This window comes from Mustela lutreola, chromosome 2 (genome assembly GCF_030435805.1).
Source record: "Mustela lutreola isolate mMusLut2 chromosome 2, mMusLut2.pri, whole genome shotgun sequence".
NCBI lineage: Eukaryota > Metazoa > Chordata > Mammalia > Carnivora > Mustelidae > Mustela > Mustela lutreola.
This window is the reverse complement of record NC_081291.1, coordinates 21814734-21826902: the sequence shown is the minus strand read 5'-3', so window position 1 is coordinate 21826902 and position 12169 is coordinate 21814734. Positions and strand designations below refer to the sequence as shown.

At 44.1% G+C, this 12169-nt stretch overlaps 2 protein-coding genes across 29 annotated transcripts in view; one reads left to right on the top strand and one right to left on the bottom strand.

Moving 5' to 3' along the window:
- Positions 1–4368, top strand: part of PBRM1 (polybromo 1) — a 128663-nt gene extending 124295 nt beyond the window's left edge. For all 28 annotated transcript variants that reach the window (XM_059161107.1, XM_059161113.1, XM_059161099.1 and 25 more), the window contains one exon: positions 1500–4368. In XM_059161107.1, coding sequence (XP_059017090.1) covers positions 1500–1672 — 173 coding nt within the window. In that variant the 3' untranslated portion in view covers positions 1673–4368. The remainder of the gene's footprint in view (positions 1–1499) is intronic.
- Positions 4369–8179: 3811 nt separating this feature from the next.
- LOC131824023 (ubiquinol-cytochrome-c reductase complex assembly factor 5) lies at positions 8180–12053 on the bottom strand. Its single transcript, XM_059161138.1, has 2 exons — positions 11627–12053; positions 8180–8284 (listed from the first exon to the last, which is right to left on the bottom strand). The coding sequence occupies exons 1-2, from the start codon at positions 11775–11777 to the stop codon at positions 8193–8195; spliced, it is 243 nt and encodes an 80-aa protein (XP_059017121.1). The 5' UTR covers positions 11778–12053; the 3' UTR covers positions 8180–8192.
- Between the last annotated feature and the right edge of the window lie 116 nt (positions 12054–12169).

The window sequence follows — 12169 nt, the reverse complement described above, 5'->3', positions numbered from 1 at the left end:
GGTAGACACCACTTTTCTCAGAGGAGTAAAATGAATTCTGTAATAGAAGGTTTGGAGCTTTTTTGTAGAGTGACAGCACACACTGAAAATGGGGCTTTTGCTGTATTTCTGAGTTTTGTCATAAATATCACTGCTCTCTTTTTAAGTGTATTCTGAATTTTTTCAATCCTTTTTTAGGCATTTGGGTATTAGTATAGATGCATTTGGGTAAATTAAAAATTCCTTCGGTTCAGGGGCATCTGGGTGGCTCAGCCGGTTAACCTGTTTCAGTTAACCTATCGAGTTACTTATTCAGTTCAGCAGACTTAATGTGTTTTCAGTACATACTAAAATAACTTGCCTGGGGCTCTGGGTGGCTCAGTCAGTTTAAGTGGCTGACTCTTAATTTTGGCTCAGGTCATGATCTCCGGGTTGTGAGCTCAAACCCTAAGTGAGGCTTCATAGTGGGCAGTGAGCCTGTTTTAAGTTTCTTTCTCCCTCTGCCCCCCCCCCCATAAAGTTAAATCAAATTAAATTAAATAACTTGGCTGGTTTCTAGAAGGAAAGGTACAAGCTCCTATTCATCATTCTTCATTTCTTTTTTTTTTTTTTTAAGACTTTATTTATTTAGTGCCAGAGGGCGGGAGCAGGAGGAGGGGCAAAGGGAGAGGGAGAGAGTCTAGAGCAGACTCCATGCTGTGTGCAGGGGCTGATGTGTGGCTCGATCTCACATTGCTGAGATCAGTCACCCTTGAGATCGTGACCTGAGCTAAAATCAAGTGTTGGATGCTTAGCCGACTAAGCCATCCCGTTGCCTCTCATTCTTCATTCTAAACCAGTTTGATCATTTGATTTCTTTCAGAGTAATAGGTATGTTTTCATTTTCCTCACATTTTCCTTTTTAGGAACTTTTGTTAACACTGAAGAATTATTAATTTTTTAAAGAGCTATTTACTTGAGAAAGAGAACAGTGAGGAGAGGCAGAGGGAGAGGGAGAACAAGTCTCAGACAGACTCCAGACTGAGCACAGAGCCCAACCTGGGGCTTGAGTTCATAACCTGAGTCAAAACCAAGAGTTGGACGCTTAAACCACTGCACCACCCAGGCATCCCTGGAGAAACGATTAATCATCAGGACTTCCTGCAACACAATACTAGTGATTAGATCTTTTAGGTGTTTGTGCAACTCTGATGTTCCCATTCATAGAGAATTATGTTACACTGTGCAGCTCTTTTGTTAAGTCATTATTATAAATTAGAGAATTTCTAAAATACAAACCATAAAGCAGTAAGACATCCTTAGCTAGGTAGCCTCGTACCCAAGTGCGCAGTTTTTTAAAAAAAAGATGCCTAATAAAATGATAGAGAAGACATTTGCTTGGAAATACCCTGCAGAGTTAAATTCATAATACTTAATAAGTGTTATATGCTTTAATAAATAACCAGATCTTAGGTCTAAGGGGGAAATTGTTACCTTAAAATTCCTACTTTTCTTCCTCTTGTGTGCATTTTAATTTTCAGCTCGAAGACGTGATGTCCATTTGTCAAAAGAACAGGAGAGCCGCCTCCCCTGTCACTGGCTGAAAAGTAAAGGGGCCCACACTACCATGGCAGATGCCCTCTGGCGCCTTCGGGATTTGATGCTCCGAGACACCCTCAACATTCGCCAAGCATACAATCTAGAAAACCTTTAATCACATCAATTACGTTTCTTTTATAGAAGCATAAAGAGTTTTGTGGAACAGTAGCCATTTTAGTTACTGGGGGTGGGGGGAGGAACAAAGGATGATAATTTTTATTGCATTTTACTGTACATCACAAGGCCATTTTTATATAAGGACACTTTTAATAAGCTATTTCAATTTGTTTTTGTTATATTAAGTTGACTTTATCAAATACACAGAGATTTTTTTGCATATGTTTCCTTCGTTTAAAACCAGTTTAATAATTGGTTGTATATGTAGACTTGGAGTTCTATCTTTTTACTTGTTGCCATGGAACTGAAACCATCAAAGGTTTTATCTTGGCTTGGGGTTTTGGTTTTTGGTTTTTGGTTTTGTTTTTTTATAAAAGAACAAACAAAATGAAAAAAATACACACACACACACACACACACACACACACGCACGAGAGTTTACAGATTAGTTTAAGTTGACAATGAAATGTGAAGTTGGTCCTAGTTTACATCTTACAGAGGGGAGTGCACTGGAGTCTGCTTTATGTACTTGAGTATCTTAAGCCTCTTCAGCAGAAGCTGTCTTTTATAGTTGAAGTGAGAAGTTATTTTAGGTTACAGGTGTTTGGCAGACCTGGCACATTTGCTCTGTTAACTCAGAGACTTGCTCCAGAAATCTGAAGTCAGTGCTGTGCATCCTTCTGCCCCTGGTGCATCTCCTGGACCCCTGGAGGGGGGAGCATGGTTTCTTGTGCTCTTAGTCATCTGTGGTGTCAGTTAGTTTTGCAGAACACGTGCACAACCCTGAATTATCTTTAGTCTTGGCAGGTAAGTTTAAGGGTACTTTTGATCTATTTATATTGAATTCACAATTTATGCCTATACTTGCTAGATGATTTAAAATTTTAAATCTCTTACATTGAAAACCATTAAGTTCGCCTTGAAAAGCATTGAGGTGTGCATAGAGGTGATTTATTTTTTAAACCTAACACCTAACCTAACATAGGGAAGGGAGTGCATAACCAGATACGAGCTTTGTCAGAAGCATAATTGTAAAAAGGGTAGATTGTCTACATAAGCACGTATATTTTCGTATTTTTATTTCCTCACCAGATGTGGCTTTTTTTTTTTTTTCTTTCTAAGTTTCAGTGTTGTAATTCTCAACCAGAAACTTAAGGCTTTCTAAAATGTTTTTTAAATTTAACTTGTGCTTTTGTATTTCAGGAGAAAGTAATTATAATCTAAGAAAATACTCACTTAAAAAGACCAATATGGATCCCAAACATTTGGGGTTGACCCTTTCTCTTTCACATTAGCCTAGAATGAGTATCTGGAGGCAGCATATGATTCGCTGACAGGTAGAAAAGCACCACACCTGGATTCCCCTCGAGGTTTTTGAAACCTGTTTTTTTGTAACAAGATTGTTGCCATTTTGGTAGAGCTTCCCTTGCTGTTTGTAAATTGAGAGAGTGACTCTCACAGGATACTTTTTTCTTTTAATCTGGTATGAATCAATACCTGGATATTTAATTGCCATTCTTACGAAATCATGGGGACAAAAGTGTGTAGAATGGAAACAAGTCTCTTGTATTCTAAATACTTTAAATACAGGAGGCCCTTGTAACCTCATTGCCTATAGTCAACCACTGGGTCTCAGTTTGCATCAAGTGTTTTGAATAATTCTGAATTTTAAAAAATGTATTGCAATAGTATGTCAGTACCTTATTGTTAAACTGAATCAGAGAAAGAAATCTTCACTTCCTAGTGATTTGGGCCATTGAGTCATCATGGACTGTATAATACAATCAGATTATTTTATTTCTAGACATTCTTGAATTACACCAAAGAACCTGAAATCTAATTTTGGTTAAGTTATTTATTTATTTCATGCACCCATCTTATTTTCCTTTTTAAGGTCTGGATGAGACTTCTTTGGGAAGCCTCTAAAAACTCTTCACTGTGGGCTAGGTGGGGCATTAGAAGCCAGGGCACTCCTCCTCCAGGCTCCTTCCCAGTGTCTAGAGGTGCTGTAGAAACCATAGATCCAGCCAGGGGCTTCCCTAAGGCAGTGCAGAGCCGGGCCAGGGGGCCAGTAGGCAGGCCCTAATTAAGTTTAAAAAAAAAAAATCTATGTATTTATTTTAGAATCATGTCTTTCTGTATATTAACTTGGAGAGTATCAGTGAATATATAGGATATATGATTTGAGGTCAGCCATCTTCCAAAAAAGATAAGCCAAAAAAAAATTTTTTTAATGTCCTGACTTAAGAAAGTACAAGTGAACTATATACATCTTTCCCCTCCCACTCCATGAATTTTAGGAACTAGTGATATGGCTTAGAAAGTTTAATGGCCTAAATATTTTCAAAATGTAAGTTCATGTGGAAAAGAATTTTGTTTATTTGGAGGAAAACCTCTAGGTTTAAAATAGTATGTCAGCCAACTGATTTAAAAGGCCTTTGAACTGCTTTGATTTTGAACCCACCCTTGTCTTCCTATGAGGAAGAACTGACAGGGGACACTTGTGTGAAATCTCAAACTGGTGTTGTTGACTTCTGAGCTTGAACATTTTGCAGACCTAATTAAAAACTTGGTTTATTCTAATTTCTGTATCAGAGGAGGTTTAAGTGGTAACTAGTCCTTTAACATGTATGTATCATATGTTTGTTCATTTAAAGATTTTTAATCCAAATAAAAATGGAGTTTGCAAAGTGATTTGGATTAACCAGGTTTGGTTGTTCTGTTAAAGCTGTGTCAGATGTTAGGTTCAAACAGGCTTAATTCCTGCAAGTCTTGATTCTGTGCTGACAGGGTTATAGCTGCCAATTTAAGGGAACAAAACTCCTCAGGTGGAGGTCAAAGTCAGTGAGTGAGCAGACCCTGGTTCAGGGCTCAGGCTGCATTAGCACAGGCCGAATGCAGCCACACTGCAGCTCAACACGCCCCACGCCACGCCTCTCAGGCAGTCAAGGAATTCCTAACATGTCCTCATCGTGGGCAGAAATACAGGTTGAAGTTAAAATTGGAGAAGTATTGATGGTGGAAGGTAAGGAAAGCATGTCTTGTATCATAAAGCATTGTAAGCCCTTTGTCAAACAGTCAGGTGTCTGTGGCCAGAAGAGACGGGTGGCCCAGGTTGTCTTTAACATGCTTATAAACTCTTAAAAACATGACCACACTTTTAATAGAAGTGTTGGTAAAATCAACCAACTGTTTTCCTCTAATATCACTTTGCAAATCCCTGTGGCTCTGTACCCCTAAGTGTTTAGGGCTGTACTGCCATCTGTGCTTACGAGCATATTTTGAATAATCATTGAATAGTCAAACATTCCCACTGAACACTGAGCGAACAAATACTGCTGTGACTCTGTTCCTTTTCAGTTTGGAAGTGTGCTAGATCAGCCAAACGAAAGTTCAGAGCTGAACACATAATAGACTGCTTCTGTCCCCGGAACAGATGTGGCATTGATGCCTTGTGGGTTGCACATAAATGTGACAAGAAATTCCCAATTCAGTGCACATGTATAGAGTGTGAACTGATACTGTACTGCTTTTCTAGGAGAGAATTGCTTTGGAAAGCACCAAGGTCCAAATGTGCACTTTTTTTTTTTTTTTTTAAGATTTTATTTATTTATTTGACAGAGAGAGATCACAAGTAGGCAGAGAGGCAGGCAGAGAGAGAGAGAGGAAGCAGGCTCCCAGCTAAGAGAGCTGGATGCTGTGCTCAATCCCAGGACCCTGGGACCATGACCTGAGCCAAAGGCAGAGGCTTTAACCCACTGAGCCACCCAGGTGCCCCAAATGTGCACTTTTTTACAGAGAAGTAACTTGGTGTGAAAAATTGAGACATACGAAAAGAGAAGAGAGATCAGTGTGTTTAAATTATACATCTGAGATTTAGGCAAGACTTTCAGAATAGAGGGCAGCCCCCTTGGGTCCCCTCCCTTCCCAGGAGCTTTGTAGTACCACTTTGCTATCGCTCAGTTAACCATTCTTTGCTGCCCTCTCACCAAAAGACTTCCAGAATAGGATCATTAGAGGGATCAAGATAGCCCTCATTTATTGAGAATCTGCTGCGTACCTAATTTAACTTTCCCTATCAGTTTATCTGGTAAAGTGAAGCACTCCAAAGCCCACTTTCCTTAAAATTTTTAAAAGATTTTATTTATTTGACAGAGATCACAAGTAGGCAGAGAGGCAGGCAGGTCAGGGGTGGGGGAGAGCAGACTCCCCACTGAGCAGAGAGCCAGATGCGGGACTCAATTCCAGGACCCCGAGATCGTGACCCAAGCTGAAGGCAGAGGCTTTATCCCACTGAGCCACCCAGGCACCCTAAAAGTTCACTTTCCTTACCCAACACCATAGTGGAAGTAAATTTCAAGCAATAAATGCTAATTCAATTTTTGTCATTCTAGAAGTACGGTTTTTAAAACCTGGGTCATTAGAAGCTTTGCCTCATAGTTTACACTAGGAGGCACTGCAGTCCTATAATTGCATGTAAGAGCATTGCTCTAACCGTTAAAGTTCCCTAAGTAGTTCCTGTGCCTACTAAGTCAGGCAGAGTCAGATTCTGTACTAGGAGGGTTAAAGTTTGTTTTAAGGTGAATTTAAAAAGCTTTCACCTCAGTTAACAGAGGTTAGTTTTTACCCTCTAGCATCGAAACTGATATGCTCCGAAAGTACCTTCAATTTAATGCAGTAAGTGCTTTGCCAGTCTCCTTGCCTTGAAGTAACATTTCTTATCTACAAAGTGTTGTTGTCCTTCAGTAAAGCAGCACGCTAATACAGATTTTTAAAAAAAGAAAGAAGAAAACTCTTTTATTTTATTTTATTTTTTTTTTAAGATTTTATTTATTTATTTGTAAGAGAGAGAGAGAGTGAGAGCGAGCACAGGCAGACAGAGTGGAAGGCAGAGTCAGAGGGAGAAGCAGGCTCCCCGCAGAGCAAGGAGCCCGATGTGGGACTCGATCCCAGGATGCCGGGATCATGACCTGAGCCGAAGGCAGCTGCTTAACCAACTGAGCCACCCAGGCGTCCCAAGAAGAAAACTCTTTAAGGAAGGTTAAACATGCATTTGTAGCTCGTGATTTTCTCTGGGGTGCAGACAGGGAGGTGGCCCAGGGAGGGAACCCACAGCAGACATGTAAGTTAGTTGACGGTTTTATTAGCATTTACAACTTCCCTTTGTAAACAGTGTGTCCATTACATATTCTCTGTATATATCAGTACTAAACTAAAACCAGGATGGGGGAAAAGCATGGAATAAGGCCATGTTTAACTGGGAGAATGTGACCACAATGTAATTCCTTAATGCTGTAGTCTAACCACTAAAATGCCTGTTAGGTTAGGTTCACCAGGAACTCTCTAGGCACACAAGTGCACAGGAGAAACACCTCCCTCTCCCTGGTGCTGTGGATCATCACTGGTCTTCGCATGCAAGCCATCTCTGAGCAGTGATTGAGCTGGTATGGGTAGTGCTTGAAGGAGATCTGAGTAGTCAGTGGCTTGCTATTTATACTGAATTGGTTCTAATATCAATGGACTGAAATTAGAAAAAAAAACAAAAGCTTGGGAAGGTAGGTTCGTGGCAGAGATCTTTAACCCGAGATTACCCTGTGGCCTTAAGCATCTGCTTCTGTAATATTCATGAGCAATTGTTAGAAACCATTGTGAAACTTAGCCTTCTTTAATATAGAGATGTGTTCTTGATTAAATAGATGTTGGATGTAGTTACCAAGCTTGGAGTAAAAGGAAAAAAAAATGGATAAAGCCTTTGTTTTTGCTATCAGCTGACCCAGACTTACTCTGGGTCAAATTACAAAATCTCTCCCCAGTAGACTAAGCCTCTGACTTAGCTGAAGTCTGTGGTGGTTTTATGGTTTTGCTTTTTCAGTGTGAAGGTTCACTTTCTTAGGGAAGAAGCAATGTCTTTACCTTCAACAGCTTCATGAAAGCACATCTTCATCACAGACAAGTATGAAGCCTCCCCCCTCTGGAGTCTTCCTGGAGCTCCAGCAACCCTTGTATGTTTGTGGGACAGGCAAAGGAAGGGGTTATTTCTGTTCACAAGAGCACCTGACCTGAGTAATGTATGGTCAGGAATTCCCACCAGCCTCGCAAAATGGTGACAGATTGGTAGCTGGCAGAAATGTAATCTGCAAAATTATCCTGGTTTAAATAGTCCTGGAATGGAGAGTTTACTTTTATGTCCATGATGAAATCTGAATTCTGCAAAAAAGTAAGGTTATCAATGTGTGGCCTAGAACAAAAGACTCACAAACAATTCCGACTGTACTAAAAAAGCATCCTGCTTGATCCATGAATTGTTTTAAGAAATAGTTCATAGAATAGATTCATTGGGCAGGTGTGTTTCACGAGGAAATAGTTTTTCCGTTAAGTGTTGTCCAAAAGTGACTTAGGAAGTATTGAAGCAGACAGGAAAACTATAAAAATTCTTTGTCAAGGCAGTTCTGAATAAGAACAAGAGATCCAAAAGGTACATTTTCAAAGGAGTTGAAACCAGCAGTGAAATTTCATATTCACTTTATTGACGGCTGAAGTTCAGTCTCCGATGCATTTTCCATCCTCCTCTGATACTGTCGTTCTGAGGCTTTTCTACGGTAGACATCATCTGTGTCAAATAAAAATTTTACTTAGACTTTTAAGAAATAGGAATTAAAGGTACTTAGATCTGACTAATTTAATGAACAGTCTAGGTCTGTCAGCTTTTTCTGAATCTCATTGTTTTAACTCAAGGCCAAAATAAACTTCATTTAAAACAAAACTTGGAGGGGGGTGTGCCTGGGTGCCTCGGTCAGTTAAGCGGCTGCCTTTCGCTCAGGTCATGGTCGCAGGGTCCTGGGATTGAACCCTGCATCGGGCTCCCTGCTCCACAGCAAGCCTGCTTCTCCCTCTGCCTGCCATTCTCCCTGCTTGTGCACATTCTCTCTCTCTCTCTGACAAAATCTTTAAAAATAAAAAATAAGTTAAATGCAGTTCTGCACATCAATAACATGGTGAGAGTCCGTGTCTTCAAAGATAGGTTCGTGTCCTAGCACACCTCTTAGCAATGTTTTAAGACTTTCCTCACTTCCTTCCCTACCCCACCCCCCAAAATGTCTATTTTCTCCGAAATCATCCTTAACTAAAGTGTCTCAAAGGTGCTGCTTGCCCTTTGGCTCTGCAGCTCCCTTGCCCGTCGCCAGGAACTCAGAGTGGGGAGGTCAGGTCCCTTGTTCTCGGCTATGCTTTTCCACACTGCTGATTCTCCACCCTCTTCCTTTTTGGTGTTTGCCATCTGCCACAGTCTTCTCTGCAAGGGCATCTGCTCTCTACTCCCCTTCAATCACTGAAAACGCGGACATCTAGGTCAGGCTCCTTGACCTGTCCTGTGCTATCTTCCCAGGCAACGCCACCCACCGTAAGGATGAAGCGCTCGTCCCCTTCGCCTGCTTGACTTCTCCAGTCAACCTGTGCCATCTACTTGCAGTGCTCTCTCAAATAATTCACCCTGCCCCGACCGATTCCTCTACTACCTTTCTAGGCATTCTATCCTTGGACCTCTATTTAAAGTTCTTCCCCAGGCACTTGGCCCCTGAACACCCCCTCAGCCCCACCTTGTTCTATCTTCCTGCTCAAACCAGCGGCAATTCCCTCCTAGCAATATCAACTTCTTGACACACCTTCAAAACCCCAACTACAGATTCATCCAGCTGCCCTCCCCCATCCCTCCCTCTGCTTGCTTTGCACTGTGGGGCTAACTCATGCATTTAACTGGGCCCTCGGTGGTGCCTAACAACCCTGTTTCCTCAGTCATGACCCTGACCCACCCTCACTCACCCCCAGATGGCCATGAACTTTCTTCACACAGATCAGTCATCAATAGAGAACTAACTTCTAGCTAACTTTCAAGGGCTACTCCTATCGCCCTGCTCTGATCCCAACCTCTCCTACCTTCTCAAGAGCCAGTTATCTGCAGCCTCTCTCCACTCCCCTTTCCTGACCAGCATCTTTGTCTCTCCTGGAGGGCTGACCTCCCATTCACCTAGTCGGAGTACCTGGACCTCCTGTCTTCTGTGATAAACCCTCCTGGTTTCCCTATTTGTCTCTCCAGCCCTTAAAATGTTGGGATTGGACTCTGACTTTCATCACAATCTGCTTCCGAATGACCCACAAACCCATATCCATGGCCCAGATGTGCCTCCTGAGCTTCAAATCTGTATAACCATCTCCACCTTAGCATGTCCAAAACAGAGTCTGGACTGTCCTGCCAGTATCCCCCCTGCACACCAGCTGTCCTACCGGAAGCCTCCCCTGCTCATCCGGAGTCCACTCAATTACCAGGCCCTGTCAGGACCACCTCCCAGATATCTCTCAAGTCTACTCACTTCTCGGCATCCCGTCCGTCCCCACCCAACCAGGCTACCGTCTCAGACCTGAACAGCCACACAGCCCAAGTACTTTTGCCCCCTCTCCCCAAGAAGCCATTCTCCTCCTGTGATAATCCACTGCTGCTTAAAACCCTTCAATCCTTTGGGTACACTCTTGGTTCTCCAGTCCTGTGGCCCTGCCCAGGCACATTTCTAACCACTTCATCCCTCACTCTGCTCACCTGCAGTCCCTCAAACAGTAAATATCCACACCGTGGCCCTGTGTTTGCTCTCACCACTAGCATGAGACACTTTCAACTCCACGAACATTCCCCTCATCTGGCTGACCTACTCAGTCAGTCTGCAGTCCCCACCTGACATGGTAACTCCTGGATGCCTTCCCTGCACCATCTGATCCAACTGAGGTAGCCCCACCCAAGACCACCATTGCCCCCACACACACACACACACACTTCCCCTCACAGCACTGATCACACTTAATAGTAATTGACGTTATGATGGGTCTCTGCCATTAGAACTCTTGTGGAGTGGGGGACTCTCTACCTTGTTCATTATATACTCTCATGGGTGCTCATTAAATACGATGAATGGATAAACAAAAGGACTAATCTTTAGAAACACTAATGTAACTGTTTTTAAAATAAGGGTTGGGGGAAATCCCTGGGTGGCTCAGTGTGTCTGCCTTCAGCTGAGGTCATAATCCCAGACTCCTGGGACCCAGCCCTGCATTGGATCCTGCTCAGTGGGGAGCCTGCTTCTCCCTCTAGCTTTCTCCCTGCTTGTGCTCTCTTTGTCAAATAAATCAAACTTTAAAAAGTGAAGGGTTGGCTCCATTGGCTGGCTCAGTCAGTGGAGCTGCAACTCTGGAACACAGGGTTGTGGGTCTGAGCCCCATGTTCAGTATAGAGATTATTTTTTTAAATCTTTTTTTAAAGAATTTTTTTTTTTTTAAATAAGGGTTGGCAGTTCATAAGTGACACATGTTTCTAGAGAGGGATAAAGCAGAAAGGACCTAGGGGGTGGGAAAGTCTTTCCAGAAGAACTGGCCTTTCCAGAGCTAGTGCTCCACAAAGCAGCGCCCGGCACTCTTTCCACAATGCTGGACGCCGGTGCCAATGACTCTGCCCGGCAAAGACAGTGGTAGTTAGGCAGGCAGAGCAGCTCCTTCCAGGGTTTGGACTGAGGAATCCGGAAGAGGGCTGGCTAATTAGCAGGAGATTCCCTGAATCTTCAGGATCCCACTCCCTTCCACGGCGCTGTCAGCAAGTCTGTTCCTTAGGACCAAACAGCGTCACCGGCCCGCAGGGACGCGGGGCAGGCTTGAGAGCAGAGCGTCCTGCGTCAAGTCACGTGCTCTCCCCGAAAGTGCAGGGAAGGTCTTAAGGTTGGACGCAGACATGCCTTTGTCACCCCGGGCCGCGAACGGAAGCGTCCTTGCCCTTCTAACCACGGTAAGAGCAGCTCAGCGCTCTGAATGGAACAAGCGGTCTGCAACCTAAGACCGTCCCCCCCCCAGGACAAGGGGTCCCTAGCCTTCTCCTGCCTTCCTGAAATGAGACGGACCCTGCTGCACCCCCACTTACAGAAGGTCTCCTGGCCCACACGCAGTTTAATCATGATCCACTCCATCGTTCCTCCCAGGACAAAAAAAAAAGGCAAGAACCTGTAGACGCCGAATCGATCCTTCCCGGGCACCCGCTGCAGGACCCGCTTCACCTGGGCCCTGGAAAACATGCCCGACCCAGGTCGTGGAGAGGGGTACGGCGGAACCGGGAGCCACGGGAGCTGCCCCCCCCCACACCCCCGGACTGGAGCGTCCAGCTACAGCTGAGTCCGGACGCCTAGATACCGTGCTACGTCGGCCCTGACCCACAGCCTGGCGCGTGCAGAGCTGAAGGAACACCGAGCCCCAGACCCAGAGCCTGAACGGCTCCACCAATCAGAGTGCCGTAGGGCGCGCGGATCCTCCAGTCCGAATGCGGCGAAGCGCGCGTGCTCCGTGAGGTCGAGCTCAGCCGGAGGGAGCTGGCGCAGGCGCCTCGGCTCTGGAGGCGGGGCGGCCCGAGAGGGCGGGGCCTCCCACGTGGCGTCGAGCCGGCCCTGCCCGGGCCTCCCCTTTGCGAGCC